Genomic DNA, 17,731 nt, shown 5'->3' with positions numbered 1-17,731 from the left:
CCAACCCTCACCCTACTAGCGGCGTCCCTGTACATGGCCCGCACAGCTCTCACTAACCATTCATCTATCCCTAGTTTCCTCATTGCCCACCAGATAAGGGATCGGGGGACCCTGTCGAAGGCTTTCTCCATGTCAACAAAAGCCAGGTACAGGGGCTTATCTTTGGCTAGGTATTTCTCCTGCAGCTGCCTTACCAGGAATATAGCATCAGTAGTACTTTTCCCTGGCACAAACCCAAACTGCATCTCATCTCAACTAACTCTCTCTCTAATTAGTTGGGCTATGACCCTCTCCGTAACCTTCTTGAATATGCACATGTGTGTATGTATGTATGTATGTATGTATATATATATACACAATCACAAACATATATAAACATATACTTATGCATATCAATATATACGTATATACATAATATACAAACACATGTATATATCTATACACATATATACACAAATAAATATATAAATACATGTGTGTGTGTGTGTGTGTGTGTGTTCTCTCTCTCTCTCTCTTTGTCTCTTCACATTGACATTACTTTGGCACCCTGTCTGAATCACTGTACTCCTTGGTTCCTATCCATGGAAGGAAAACTCTCACTCCTCAAAAGTGAACTGACTGTTTACTTAACAACCAGGAAACAACACCAAGGCATGGTGACTGCACATATTAGTTACATAAGTTATAAGATGTCATAAACTTTAAGCCACATAACATATTGCTGCTAGTGGAAGCAGAAACACCACACTAGATTTAGCCATGTTCAAGCTATAAATGAGTCCACACAAATAATTCCCACCTCATGTCATGGCATATGCACCCGTTGATACAAAAGTCATAAACTGCCACGAACCTTAAATATTAACATGATCATGATCGTGATCGTGGCCGTTTGCCAGACTCGTCTGGCACGTAAAAAGCACCCACTACACTCATGGAGTGGTTGGCGTTAGGAAGGGCATCCAGCTGTAAAAACATTGCCAGATCAGACTGGGCCTGGTGCAGCCTTCTGGCTTCCCAGACCCCAGTTGAACCGTCCAACCCATGCTAGCATGGAAAGCGGACGCTAAACGATGATGATGATCATGTAACACCATAAATACAGTACTACACTAATAAATGTTTAATCTACAAACTACTATGAACTCATGTAAGCAACAAAAATATCTCGCCTGGCCCCCGTGCCGGTGGCACGTAAAAGCACCATCCGTTTGTGGCCGTTTGCCAGCTCCGTCTGGCTCCTGTGCGGGTGGCACGTAAAAAGCACCCACTACACTCGTGGAGTGGTTGGCGTTAGGAAGGGCATCCAGCCGTAGAAACACTGCCAGATCAGACTGGAGCCTGGTGCAGCCTTCTGGCTTCCCAGACCCCAGATGAACCGTCCAACCCATGCTAGCCTGGAAAAACGGATGCTAAATGACGATGATGATGATGATACACAATATACTCCTGGCCTCCCAACTATGTACATTACAACCCTATGTCATATATTGAGTGAATCCAAGAAACCTGAGTACTTCACTCTATAATCACAACACCCATCCACCCAGATTAATCCAAAATTTATACTATCAAACTTTATACCCGTTTACTATATTTTTATTTATTTATCTTTCCAATCTTATTTCCTTTATTCCATTTCATTTTCTCTATTCTATTTATTTAGTTTCATCATCATCATCATCATTAATGTCCATCTTCTATGCTGGCATGGGTTTGTCGGTTAAATAGGGTCCAACAAATGGGAGGACTATGTCAAGCTCCATATCACCGGCATTAGTGATCACATAACTTGCAAGACCCCTCGACTGAGTGTGGCAATAACAGAAAGAGAAATGGCCTTTTGCCAGGCATTTAGAAGCTAAAGTATGACAGAGAGACAAGCACAAATGTCTTACTACAGAGGAGATACATCACTACCCCACATTATACAAGGGTGGGTCGGAGTAACTGCAAAGAGATATGAAAGGTGGTACCAAGAGATATTTCATTTCAGTTATCCTATCCCATCTTATTTGTCCTTCATCTCTTTGAATATATGAATGAAAATATCCAAACATCAGAGACCACTTAAAGACCAGTAATAGACTGGCTTATTTCCCTTTAATAATTTACTTAATGTATTTATTCCATTTATTTCCTTCCATTTCAAAATTTCAAACCATAACCATCTCCTGTCTATCACTAATGCCAAATCAACTTGTATAACATCACATCAAGGAGCATTCTGTTCTGACCAATTGGAAAACCTTATTCAGCCCACTCACTGGTTGTTGCCAAATATCTCTAAAAAGGACTGCAAGCTGAAGATTACGATGCAACAGAAATAACAGTGAATGATAAAACAAGAGTTTTGGCCTGTTTTAGTTGCAGATGATCAATGGATATCTATCTATCTATCTATATATATATATATATATACCGGAGTAAACACATAAATGTGAAACAAGGTGGAAAAAAGAGTACTCAAATACCAGTGGTAGAGTAATATGCTTTATTTAAAGCAGCAGAAAATTCAACAAAATCTGTTACTCTGAGTTTCTCGTTGCCGTTCATCAGACAGTTTTTGCTAGATTCTAGCAAAAACTGTCTGATGAACGGCAACGAGAAACTCAGAGTAACAGATTTTGTTGAATTTTCTGCTGCTTTAAATAAAGTATATATATATATATATACACATATATATACACAAATAATTCAAAATGTGACCGCGTGTTTACCATTGGCGATTTTTTTTTTCCTCTGTCTTCCCTTCTCTGGATCTTTCCTTCTCCTATGTTTCAGACGAAGAGCTCTGCTCGAAACATTAAACCCTCCTTCTTTCCTTAGCATCCAATAATACTATATTTGTTCCACGTCCTCGCGTTGTTGTGTTTTTTTTGTGCTTTCTTGTTTGGATTAACTATATATATATATATATATATACATATATACAGATTTATATTATTTATTATGCATAAAAATTATACTTTATATGATATATGTTTTATATATATATATATATATATATATATATATATATATATATATACATACAGATAGACAGACAGATACACACACACACACAGCTAGGCACACACATGCATTATATATATATATATATATATATATATATATATATATGTATATATATATTATTTATTATGTATGTATGTATAAGGTCACATCATATGTAATGAATCTGTATGGTGGTTAGTTTTGTTTATTTTCAAATACCTGAATAGCAGCAGTACAAATTAGTCATATAGTAATTTATGTTGTTACAGTATGTATCAGCCAATTTTGTTACTGCTTTAACTCTACTAAAGATAGACATGTCCACAGCGTATTTAAAGCATTTAATGGCATATGAGTAAAAACGAAAACCATAATTGGGCAGAAGTCATCCAAAATATTCATGGCATTGATAGGAAAGAGTTCTTAAATGAAAGAACTAGTGAAAGACGATTTGAAGCTTTTAGGGAGAGTAATTTCAGCTTAAAAGCTGCTTTATAAACAGACTGTCTCTTCAGTTTAATAAAGATATGTTTTTATCAAAACTTTATCGAACAATGCTGTTAAAATTGAAGTATTGGCCCAAAAGCTGAATTCAAACCATTCAACAGTTTACTACGTCTGCAACAACTTGGAAAGGTGCTTAGGTACCTTTCCAAATGAGTTCCCCATAATTTGAGAGAAAACATTAGCACTGCACATATAGATTTCTATAATTCTCCACACTCTCTTGAATTCATACCACCATCTTTGGACAAATAAGTGACTTTTGATATCAACCCATCTAAAACTGACCTTGGTTTTATAATGTAAACATAATATAAACAGGCGCAGGAGTGGCTGTGTGGTAAGTAGCTTGCTAACCAACCACATGGTTCCGAATTCAGTCCCACTGCGTGGCACCTTGGGCAAGTGTCTTCTGCTATAGCCCCGGGCCGACCAATGCCTTGTGAGTGGATTTGGTAGATGGAAACTGAAAGAAGCCTGTCGTATATATGTATATATATATATGTATGTGTGTATGTGTTTGTGTGTCTGTGTTTGTCCCCCTAGCATTGCTTGACAACCGATGCGGGTGTGTTTACGTCCCCGTCACTTAGCGGTTTGGCAAAAGAGACCGATAGAATAAGTACTGGGATTACAAAGAATAAGTCTCGGGGTCGATTTGCTCGACTAAAAGCGGTGCTCCAGCATTGCCGCAGTCAAATGACTGAAACAAGTGAAAGAGTAAAAGAATACTGTTTTAAAGTGATCTAAATTAAAACTTTCCCTCAAAGGTCCATGTTAATTTATGCTCCAAGTCTCAGCTTGATAACAACAATTTTACTAAATGGCTACATGAAGGAGAACTGGCTGAACCAAAGAGAGACCTCCAACCAAGAAAAATGTAGGATTGTTGGTGTGATCCACTCTCAGTTGCTATCAGTAAATGGAATGATTACAGCAGACATTTGTTGCTAGCAGTTAGAATGTTTAAACACTACTTTGAAGGAAAACAGGCCTGTTTTAGTGAATCACAAAGGAGAGGTATTCCATCATGATAATGCATGGTCCCATACATCAAAGATGATGTCTGAAAAGACTGAAACCTTGGCTGGGGTAAAATTCCACGACCACCGCTTTATTCATCGGATCTTGCTCCATCTGATTATAACCTAGTTTACAGAATCGTTTTGGTGGACAAGTTCTTAATATATGAAGATGTGGAAACTACATCTTTTTTCCACCATATGAAAATTAGAAACTACATCTTTTCCACAAGACCATAAGAATATTACACAAATGGTATCAAGAAGCTTATAAATCAGTGGAAGAAAGTCTTTGATAATGATGGTGATTACATTAAAGAAGGTATCCAAATAGAAATATGAAATATAGAGTTCTTTTTTTTTTCTTGTCCAATATTTGGGCATTACTTATGGGATGATGTGATAGATTATACATATGATATAAACATTTAACATACATACATGTGTGTGTATGTGTATACATACATACATACATACATACATATATATATATATATATATATATTATATATATATATATATACACACACATTGTATATATACATTACATACATACATTACATATACACACATACATCTCACACACATGGATATCTGTATGTGCATTTACAATTGTAATTATATATGCATACATTTGTGTATGTGTGTGTACATGTGTAAGGGTGTATATGTGTATAAACACATACAAATATACACACCTACACAACAAAATACAGTGTTTACATTGTTTTTAAAAATACTTAATACAAGAATATTTACTTATGTGATGTATTGAATACTGAACTACTATTTCATTGATAGCTATTAAACACTGTTGTAGACAGAGGGTTGGCATGTATGGTCTTACCATGCGGGCTTCCAATGAGGAAAGGGTCTGTTTCTTTGCTACCTTCAGGTATGTCTGGTACAACATCAGGTCCCGCTCGGAAGCTGCTGTGCTTCACCTTCTGATTCCTGCGATATCTTAAGCAGACAAATAGTAATTCCCGATGAGATATATTTTGGCAAATTTTTTTTTTCTTTCAAAAGGAGAACAAAATATAAAACAAATATAAACTGTATTTCATTTTTTTTTTCATATATTCTTTTTCAATTTTAAGTTTTAAAAATATAGAACTAATTACAGAAAGCTAATTGGAAAATGAAATAAAAGAATAAATCTAATTAAGTAGGTAATGTGATATAATTATTATACAGACTATATGACACATTAACAAGAGTTTCAATACACAAAATATCAGGAACAGCTCTATTTGAAAGAAAATAAAGAATATAAGTACATAAATTTAATTATTTCCATGATACTCATATTACATGTAGATATATTCACCTCAGATGTGATGACATCATACCTGAAGAATGATTTTTTAAAAATAAATAAACATAATATACATATTCATAATTTTTCTTATTGTTTCTAATCATTTATATTTAATGGTTTTTGAGAGTCATTTGACAGCATAAGAATTTCTATTTTCTTTTCCCTTCAATTTAAAATAAATACCAAATCACTCACTCATTCATTTCATACATATACTTAATCTGAAATGGAAACAGAGACACACACAAACATATATATATATCTTTAGTCTTATATATATATATATATATATATATATATATATATATATATATATATATATATATATATATTTGGTGTTATTTTGCTCCAGTGTTATTTATTTTTTACATTAATCTTAATCTTATTTCAGCTAAACTGGCAAAATGACCATTCCGGAATATAACAATATCTGTTTCAACACACGACTTCACATAAAAAATATTGCACAACAAATATATAAACGTATATATATATATGACCGATTGCTAGCCTTTTCGGGGTCAGCAGCCGTTGCGGCAAGACACATTTTTTTTCTCTCTCTTGCCTTAAGGCATTTTTCTAACGCCAGCTCAAAAATTTACTCGTCCTGTCGAAAAGACGCTTGTCTGTGACGTCCTGTTTTTGTTGTTATTATTATTATCATTATTGTTTTTACGTATTTTTGTATTCTTATTCGTGTTATCATTATTGTTTTTACGTATTTTTGTATTTTTATTCGTGTAACATCGTCCTGTTTTCCATCCTTGTTTTGTATACATTCGAGGCTTTCTTCCAAGGAATCTAATGCGCTTGGCTTAGATTTTCCTTTGGGGCTGGCCCGATCGGAGCAATCTCAAGATTAATCAGCCGAAATTGCGAAGATGATCCGGTTCTTGACTGAAGATTGAAGGCTTCGAATGTCCCGTCCGTGTTTTTTGTATCTTCTTCTAAATGTTTTGCGTTCTTGTCCCAGTTTGTATTTTTTCTTACATATATATATATATATATATAATTCATTCATTCCATTCATTCACTCACTTATTATAATGAGGAGTATATAAGACATAAAAAGTCAGGTGGTATGAGAGGTGAATATATTTATTTAACCACTTGACGTCCTTAGGATTACGGCCATCTTGCAGCCTTCATCATGTAATAATAATTTAGGTCTATAATAAATTATTTTGTCTGTACTAACATGCATGCTATGCATTGTACAATACATTTGTATAATTACAAATCAATGAAGATAAAGGAAGCTAGCTCAGCAGATCACCAGAACATCATAGTTACGCTAATGTTTCATTTTCACATCCACTTTTCCATGCCAGCACAGATCAGATGGCACTCACTGAGGAAAATAGATTTTCTACAGCCAGATGTCTTCTGTTGCCAGTTAGCAAGTAAGGTAATGTTTTTCCACAACTGGACATAATTTCACAGAAAATCAGAAATGAGGGGCACAGCATGTATGATGGTGATGCTCAACATAACAAGCAAACACATACATAGGAGATTCCATCAGTATCTGTCTACTAAATCAATATGCCACAAGGATTTGGCCAGCCTAGGCTACAGAAGACTCTTGGCCAAGGGACTACACAATGAGACTGAACCTGGAATTACAGCTCCCATGACTTCAGGAAACATTTTTTCACGCTGAGAGTTGCTGAAGCATGGAACAAACTGCCGGCATCAGTTGTTAGTTGTCGGAGCACTGCATCCTTCAAAACTTCCATGCTTCCTGAGATTCACCAACACTACACCTGATTTTCTCCCCTCCATACACACACAGGCATGTATCTGACTCATACATTGTTCGCTTTCCAGACATTTCTACATTACTGCATGTACTTTATATGCACTTTCTGACAAGTTGTGGTGCACCTGAGCACTGTATACAATAATTTCATTATTTATTTATTTAAGAAAGCAAACTTCTTAACCACACTGTCTTAGTTCTATTTTTTATATCCACTTTCCATGCTAGTAAGGGTTACATGTAATACTTATTAGTAAGGTATTATTTTACAGGAGGATGGCCTACCTGTCACTAACCATTACCCGTTTTTCAAATAAAGGCCTTTTCATTCCAGTCATCTTCAAAAGTTGAGCTATTGGTCAATTAATTGATGGGAATTGTCAACAAACATTACTCTCCATGCAGTACAGAATATGCACATTCACATCAGATACACATGCAACCCCCACACTTATATACACACACTCACATTGTTTTAGACAAGACAGATAGATATACATATGTATGTATGTAGGCATATGTGTGTGTGTGTATTAAATGATTAATACAGAAGAAAGAATGTAACAACAAGAATTTATTAAGCACAACAATCGTTTTGATTTTATTCTGGACTGCTCCTTAGGGGCATGGGATGATGTAATGGCACTAGATGCGACACACAGTGCAAAAGAGCATCATCAGGTGACATAGGACACTTCAAAAGTTAGCAGATTTACATTTCTGATTAGATATATTTTGTCAAAAATTTTATTTTTCAAAAGGGGAATAAAATATAAAACAAATATAAACTATATTTCTTTTATATATATATATATATATATATATATATATATATATATACACACATATATATATAATTAGGGTTCAGCTAATTGCTTCACCACATACCGAGTTAAAATTCCTTTTCTGCTACTAAAAGATTCTTATAGTACCAGAAAAGGAATTTTAACTCCTATTTCTAAATTTGGTATGTGGTGAAGCAATTAGCTGAACCCTAATTATAATTATGTGAACAATTTTACCTATAAAGGTTGTTTTAACGTACTTGGTAAAATTATTAATTAATTCATTAATTAATTAATTTGATTGATAAATTTTACCCTTCTATTATTAATATATATATATATATATATATATATATATATATATATATACATGTGTGTGTGTGTGTGTATTTTTTCAATGTGTACAAATAAGAAGGAAAAAATAAATAGTTACCAGGGTAGCAAAAATTTACATAAGTGCCATGAATATTACAGCCTACTTATAAAGGTAGAAATTCCAGGGTTAAGTGAAATATTTTTGTATAACATGGATAAATTAAGAAATGGAGTCAAATGCAGGTGTTATTCTGAATAACATTTGCGTTTGACTCCATTTCTTAATTTATCCATATATATATATTCTTATTTATTTATGTGCCCTTTACAAGCCTAGCCAGGCGCATGGGCCCGGTTTCCCAGTTTCTATGGTGTATGTGTTGCCCCCAGCTGGACGGGACACCAGTCCATCGCAGAGTTACTCAAGAAACAGGAAGAAAGAGTGAGAGAAAGTTGGGGCGAAAGAGTACAACAGTGGTTGCCACCACCCCCTGCCAGAGCCTCGTGGAGCCTTAGGTGTTTTCGCTCAATAAACACACACAACGCCCAGTCTGGGAATCGAAACCACGATCCTCCAGCCGCAAGTCCACTGCCCTAACCACTGGGCCACTGTGCCTCCACACACACATATATATATATATATATATATATATATATATATATATATATACAAGATAAGAAAATGGAGAAATACATCTCCAGAAACGATGATGATGATGACACACACATATATACATTAATATTAAATATGTAGATGTATATTAACAGAAAACCAATATCTCACTAATTCTTCTAGCACAGGCACATAAATTAACCAAAATATGCAGAGGTTGAGCAAAACTGGGTGGACAAGGCATATGCAGAAGCAAACTCACCTCTTTTATTTGTCATTTCCTTCACCATAATGGTTGGCGCTAACCTTTCAAGTGTGAATATAATATACACATGCCTGTGTGTGTATACTAGAGCTACGACATTTAGCCTAAGAAAAATAAAATCTTTCCAAACAACATTTATGTACGAGAGTGAGTGTGTTTGTGTCTATAGACAGATGAGCATACATGCGTGTGCATGTACACACACACACACACACACACACACACACACACACACACACACACACACACACACACACATATCTTGGGTCAGCTTTCACAAGTAATGGTAGAAATGGAGAGAAGGATATAAAATATTTCAACTACTAAAAAAACCTAGCACTAATTATGGACATGTAATATTCCACTGTATTGTGTTGCAGTTATCAACCACTCACAGATGGGAAGAACTTATATCAACCAAAATGAGAACACAACCAATATAAATCATCTCTTTGAAAAAAATGTCAATGGTCTCAGATTAAATATGAGGCAACTAGACAGCATCATTCAATGCAATGAATAATGAATTAATGAACCACTAGCTACAATTTTATAATAGATTATCCAAAATATATGAGAAGTGCCTGAAAGACACTTGCAGGTAAGCTAATTGCCTCTCAGTACAAATGAGTGGTAAGTCAAAGCCTTTGTCATTGTCAGAAATTTCAAGAAGGTAAAACTTTCAACCACAGGTTTGCATTAAATCCACAAAGGTTTAAACAACGTAAGAGGTCATACCATGAAGGTTAAAAAAGGCCCCTATCTAGAATGGCCTTCAGTCATTTTAGTGGGGGCATCTTGAATGTAAATAAACAGGAAACCCATGATGCAATATGATTAAATGAGCTACAGAGTGAATACTGTGCAAATGTTTTTGCTACAACATAATATCACCATTGAAAATCTCCTGAAGGTTGTTTCAATCTTCTTAACCACAGAGCCATGTCAGCAACCATATATTTTCCAAATTAAATCAGATATTTAAACGCAAATTAGACATTAAAATGTAAATTACACAATACTTCATTGTACTTTTTCCTTCCTTTCTGCTGAAAATTAAATCATTCTTCATATGCTTCAGACTAACTCGGGAGCCAAAGTACATTTTTAGAGATATATAAATATAAATTTAAAATATTAAACATAATAAAACAAGCATGATGAAACACTTATTTCTTGATATTGAAGACTACTTACCTGTGGAAAACAAGAAAGGTGACTAAAACAACGACTATAGAAGCAATAAGGGCTGCTACAACAGCACCCGTTGTTGACATCTTTTTAGAGGGTACCACAGCTGGAAAGAAATAAAATGGTCAGAAACAAGATAATGGAAAGATGACCAGGAAGAAATTATAACAAAATTGTCTGAATATGATATCTTTATATATAAAAGTGAGGTCGTGTGCTGTCTGTCTCCTACGATTTAGATTCCTAACTACTCCCACATTTTGCGGTGCAGTTTAACCAAAACCGGGTATCTTATAGTCGTGATTCATATCAAGCCCTTCTGAGTATTAGCGCACGTCTACGATGAGTCTATGATTTTAAAAAAAAATTTACCATCAATTTTTACCATTTTTAATGCATTTTTGGCATATATAAGGGAAGTAACTCTCTAAAAATTTATTATTAAATCTCAGAACGTAAAAAGCTACAGTAACACCTCCCCCCTTGTGGTTAGCCATATTGAGATGGCTATTATACTTTACATCTCTAAAAATGCTTATATAGTTATTTCCCTTACAAACCCGAGCAACGCCGGACGATACTGCTAGTTATTTATACATGAATTAACTGCTTGAACATATTACCAAGGTTGACTGTGATAATATCTGTACAGGATAACATTACCAAAACAGCTGTGAGACCTTGGTAATATTATCTCATTAAAGATGATGATACTGTGAGAAGTGTCAAATTGCCCAGCAACAACTCACTTGATGGAGAGTTCCAGTTTAACATTAGCTGCTCTACTTCCATCCCATTGACCCTATCTCTGAAAGTTTGGAGAGTTTATGAAAGATATGGAACAGTCATGTTTTCATATAATGAATGAATATATATATATATATATCCATTTCAGAATTACATATATATACACACACACACACACACGTATATATATATATATAATATATATATATATATATATATATATATATATATATATATATACATCAAATATGAATAGCGTTTGTTAAATTAATCCATTAATTAATCCATTAATTAATTCAAAATGGCGGTGCCCCAGCATGGCCACAGCTCGTGAGCTGAAACTAGATAAAATAAAATTTTTTAAATGCTATATTGGGCATTATTTGATTATCCTCATAGTTTAACTACCAAGCCTACAACATCATACCACTAGATTAATTCTACTGAATATTAGATGGTATATAAACAGTCTGACAGAGAGAACGTTCAATACAAAATGGGTGGTAAGATTCAACAAGATTTAAATCTAAGGGAGAAAGATATTACACAGCATCAACAAGTTGTAAAAGTTGGAAGGAGAACCCAGTAGATGAAATACCAGTTACGGCTGAAGGTGTGAAGGTTGCAACAGCTGGTAGTAAGGGAGGCTTTAAGAGAGAAGTTAAGACCAAAGTTTCAAATAACATTTTACTTTCATCGGGGAAATGACTATGCTCGATATGCAAAAAATGAGTTGGTGGGAACCTCATTTCTGTCCATGATATACTGAGATCACAAGCAAGGCTGAAAATTAATAAAGATTTCTGTATGTGATAGATGTGCAGAAATCTTTAACAATCAGAACAGTAGTAAAATAAATTCCTTTCAAAACTTGGAAGCTTCTATATAAATAGTTAACAGGGAAATCTATTCAGCAATTGAGGAGGATACTTTGATGATACAACAGAGAAAATTTAAGGGAGTTATCTCCGCTGGCAACAAGGGATATTTCTTTTAATTAACAATAGACTGTACGTTGCTTGTATTCAAAGTATGATGCTGGATGGAAGTGAGACAGAGCAGTGGATGTGGGAAGATGAAAGAGAAATGAAGCAAACATGCTCCACTAGATGTTTAATGTGTGAACAACATGCTTCAGATGGCCTGAAAGATAAATCTTTATATATAAAATTGAAGTTGTGTGTGTGAGACTCTGTCTCCTCCAATTTAGATTCCTAACTACTCCCACATTTTGCGGTGCAGTTTAACCAAAAGTGGGTATCTTATAGTCGTCATTCATATCGAGCCCTTCTGGGTATTAGCGTGAGTCTATGATTTAAAAAAGAAATTACCATAATTTTTCTGCATTTTTAATGATTTTTGCTCGGGTTATATAAGGGAAGTAACTCTCTAAAATGCTTATATAGTTATTTCCCTTACAAATCCGAGCAACGCCGGGTGATACTGCTAGTTGGATATAAGACGAATCAATTGTAGCATGCAAAAGAAAACTGTAAAGTATAATGAGGGTAAAATATGGATAAAGAAGTACGAGAGAATTCTGCGTACTCCACAACAACTCAGATCAAATCTTGATATCTCCAAGCAGTGCTGTACATGTGAGCTAGCAGGGCAATTCAACTTGGAATGAAAATGCAAAATATTTACAAGATTCAGCATTAGCTTGTAAAAGAAATATGACACTCACCATCTCCCAAAATATGGATGGATATGAACCCAATAAATTCAGAAACCATTTAATAAAAACCTCTGAAGGACTTAAATGTAAGTGTACCACTCAAACTATCCACAGTTACCTATGTACCTTGGCATAATTTTTGAACTTGGATACCAGGAAACACTACCATTAAGGGTTATTCCATATCAAATCACTCAGAGGGTCCCCGGTCACCCCTTCAGATTCCCCCTGAAAAAATTCATACTAGCTCCTGTACTTATATGATGGAAAAATATCAAGTACCAGGTCAATATCTTCGATAGTTCTGAAATCATAGGCTTTTATAATATTGATTAGTTTTACATATTTTTTCCAAATGAGTCTCTCGGATCAACTTGAGACAGCCATTTTTCCTCTAATATGGCAGACACAACTTTAAAATCATGTGTTTGGGGCTAACATTTTCTGTAGAGTTCAAATATCTTATCAAATCATGTGTATCTTGTATATTTTTCCATTCACTGGCCTCTGAAAATTGCCAAGAATTAAACATACTGCAAAGATACATATGAGTTGATATTTGAACTCTACAGAAAAAGTTAGCCCAAACACATGATTTTAAAGTTGTGTCTGCCATATTAGAGGGAAAATGGCTGACTCAAGTTGATCCGAGAGACTCGTTCAGAAAAATATGTAAAACTAATCAATATTATAAAAGCCTATGATTTCAAAACTATCATAGATATTGACCTAATACTTTATATTTTTCCATCATATAAGTACAGGAGCTAGTATGAATTTTTTTCATGGGGAGTCTGAGGTGGGACCCTCTGGGTGATCTGACACGAAATGACCCTTAAACAAAACTAAACACTTTTAGATATAACAAACTAAAACCATCCACTATTGATTATCATAAACCTAGTTACATAAGGCAGAGAATATCAACAATTTTATCTCACAAAGAAATATGTGAGCAAGCAGCATCATTCTACAATGATAACCGAAAAGTAAACAGATTTAAAGACACACTGCAATATACAACCAAACACAAAAATAGAAACACAAAACCAAAACAATTTTAATTAGTTTAACAGACATTCTTAATAAGCCACACCAAGCTCCCCACTCCATAAAGAAACCTTTATTCTTGACCAAAACAAAATTTCAAATTTGTTAGCAAAAGCCACTCAGTCATGAAATACCACTCACAATAGCAAAAATCTCATCAGTAAATAAATGACTGTAATTGGTTTTACAGTTAAATTCACTCACAAAACAAAATAAGTCATTAAAATTCCTTAATCTTGACCAAAACAAAATTCACACCATTTCCTTCTTCCTACCTTGCCATAACTTCAATATTTACAAAAACAATACAATAACATACCAAAAAAAAAATTGACCAAACATACCAAAACTTAAAAAAAACATACTGTGAGCCTTAATTAGATGTACAGATAAATTCAGTAGATATGCAAGTATAAAGAAAATAAAAATATACCCCTCCTCAAAAAAAATACAAAAAAAAACACCATGCCATAAAAAATAGCAGAACAATAACAGCTGATCAACATATCCAAAAACCAAATCAATGAACAGAGGAGACACACTCAATTTCCTTCTCCAATTGATAGTGTAGAATATTCAGTGCCTATATAAAGCTATAAAAGTATCAGAAATTAAATTATTATATTGGATAGTATTTGTGCTTCCAATGGCTTGTTATTAATATATATTTTATACATAACATATTGTGAATCAGAAAGACTGAAATAAATTTAAATATTAGGAACCCAAAGCTCTAGTATACACACACACACACACACATGATTATATATATATAATTAGATCTTTTACAACTTATTTTTTATTTTTATCAATGCGTGAGATCTTTCATGTTATTTAGAAGCAGACATGATGGTGAGGTTTTCCGTAATAAATGTTAATTTTAAGTAACCAGGTAAATATCTGCATAGTAACTCCTACTAAGTGATTATTTGAAATTATTATTTGCTTTTATTTTGTTTGGGTGATTAAAATTAACACAAACATCACAACAGATATATATATAATTACAGAGACACCGACACACATTAATACCTGAAGCTTCAAAACATGCCACCCAGCACACACAAAACTGTAAAAAATCCCATACAATCCAGCCAGGAAAATTTGTACCGTTGTTAATGATGTAAATATCAGAGAAGAATGACTCGCAGAGCTCCATGGATTTCTACTCAAAAAAAAAAAAGAAAGAATTCCACCCTTACTTATACACAATGATATTGATCAAGCAAAACAAATTTCTATAGGACACAAGACAGAGAGAGAATACTTTTTGTAGTGATCCACATAAGTATAATATTTTTAAATAAATGAAACAAACTTCCCAATATCTCCATTTTATAAACTTTATGGCTCAGATGATGGTAATTTTAAGAGCAAATGTTTTATTGAGAAGTTCAAATCAATTCTGGATGGAAAATAATACTGATTTAATTTAATTTGGTTTAAAATTTGGTTCTATTAGAAAATAACTTTCATTAAAAACCTTGTGTGTAAGTGTACACATGTGTATGTATGAGAATGCAGGTGTGTGTATTCATATTTATAAATGTGTGCGCACATAGGCAGCAACAAAATAAGGCACAAAAAAAAAATTAAATGAAGTAACACTGTAAAAGTTATTTCCCTTGTATTTATCAGAATACCTTAACTTAAATGCAATTATTATAAACTCATTTACTTGTTTCAGTCATTTGACTGCGGCCATGCTGGAGCACCGCCTTTAATCGAGCAACTCAAACCCGGGACTTATTCTTTTGTAAGCCCAGTACTTATTCTATCGGTCACTTTTGCCGAACCGCGAAGTAACGGGGACGTAAACACACCAGCATCGGTTGTCAAGCAATGCTAGGGGGACAAACACAGACACACACACACACATATATATACGACGGGTTTCTTTCAGTTTCTGTCTACCAAATCCACTCACAAGGCTTTGGTCGGCCCAAGGCTATAGTAGAAGACACTTGCCCAAGGTGCCACGCAGTGGGACTGAACCCGGAACCATGTGGTTGGTAAACAAGCCACTTACCACACAGCCACATTATTTCTAAATAGCTTGAAAATTACATGTATATACAAAAATATAAAATAGCTTGTGGAAATTTACACTTGGGGTGGGGCTGACTCTGAGTGCTTCAATGAATGAGGGCTCATCAAGACACAGCTGCTCAACCATCAAGTTATGGCAACTTGTGTGCAAGGATAATGCTGAAGAGTTGGAAAGTAGCATTCACTACATTTTCCCCATTGCCTCTTTCCCCTATTGCCACTGGACCTATGAAAAAGTGTGATGGTTTTGGTGCTTGATGCCTTGGTTTGCTGAACACACACACACACAATATACATGAATGTTGTTCTAATGCAGCTCATATTAACCCTTTCATTACCAACCTGGCTGAAACCGGCTCTGGCTCTGAGTACAAATGTCTTGTTTTCATAAGTTTTGAATCAAAATCTTCCACCAAGCCTTAGTCACAATTTATATTCCTAACACTAGCTGAAGGATATCTAAGTTATTTTACAAAATTCACTATTATATTTAAAGTAATCGAAAGGAACACAAAGCATCTCAAAATAAATACAGTAACGAAAGGGTTAAGGATGAAAGCAATAAAATTCTTCAAGAGAACTAGAAGTTCCTAAAACCATTCCAAACTAGCCCAATCCTCTTACCCATTTCCTTATTTCAAAGGTTTAAAAATTTAGACAATAACAAGATCTAACAAATGAATTAAGGAAACTAATATAAAACTGAAACCTAAGAGTGCTCTACCTCTGTTTCTCCACAAGTTACTGGATCCCCAAGAATAAGCCAATATGAAAGCAAACCTATGATTACAGGATAATTGTTTACTCACCTTTAGCACAAGTAGTTCCTTCATAACCTTTTTGGCAGCCATTTACACATTTGCCAGTAACAACATGACATTCTTCTTTCCCTTTGACACACCATCCACAGGTCATATTGCAGTTTTGACCATAGAAACCGTATTCGCAAACTAACAAAATAACAAGTAACAACTCATTTGAAGACATTTATTGCACATAATTGAGAAACAAAATAAAAATTAATCAGTGAAAATACTATTGGAAAAAGAATTTTTTTTTAAATCATCATGCTCCAGCATGGGCAAAGCCTCAAGCTAAAAGTGCTAATAGGATAACAATAATAATGTAACTTTCTTACAAAAAGGACTAAGCCATAAATTTTTGGTAGAGAGGACAGTTAGCTATAATGAACACAGTACTTGGCTGTGCATATTTTCTCTTGCCATTTTATGTATTTGTTCGCATTTTGACCTTACCATGTGAATTTAATAATTCACGAGAGACCTTCTTATATTAACCACAACTTGTTTTTGGTAACTGCACAGAATTGTTTTTCATGTAAAATAGGAAACGTATCATGACCAGTAACTTATCTGGACAATGGGACAAATAATGTCACAATTAGAGACCCTGAGATCACAACAGTTTTATT

General features: G+C 34.3%; 1 protein-coding gene across 3 annotated transcripts in view; it reads right to left on the bottom strand.

Annotated features, from left to right (window-relative positions):
- The window catches only part of LOC115214904 (receptor-type tyrosine-protein phosphatase T), a 186,700-nt gene that overhangs the window by 42,684 nt on the left and 126,285 nt on the right, over nucleotides 1–17,731 (bottom strand). For 2 of the 3 annotated variants that reach the window (XM_029783961.2, XM_036505585.1), the window contains 3 exons: nucleotides 17,109–17,249; nucleotides 10,782–10,881; nucleotides 5,371–5,486 (listed from right to left, as the gene is read on the bottom strand). In XM_029783961.2, coding sequence (XP_029639821.1) covers nucleotides 5,371–5,486; nucleotides 10,782–10,881; nucleotides 17,109–17,249 — 357 coding nt within the window. The remainder of the gene's footprint in view (nucleotides 1–5,370; nucleotides 5,487–10,781; nucleotides 10,882–17,108; nucleotides 17,250–17,731) is intronic. The other variant, XM_029783962.2, reaches the window with a different exon arrangement.

This window comes from Octopus sinensis, linkage group LG8 (assembly GCF_006345805.1).
Source record: "Octopus sinensis linkage group LG8, ASM634580v1, whole genome shotgun sequence".
In the NCBI taxonomy this organism is placed as follows: Eukaryota; Metazoa; Mollusca; class Cephalopoda; order Octopoda; family Octopodidae; genus Octopus; species Octopus sinensis.
The sequence above is the reverse complement of the archived record's forward strand: the minus strand, read 5'-3'. Positions and strand labels throughout refer to the sequence as shown.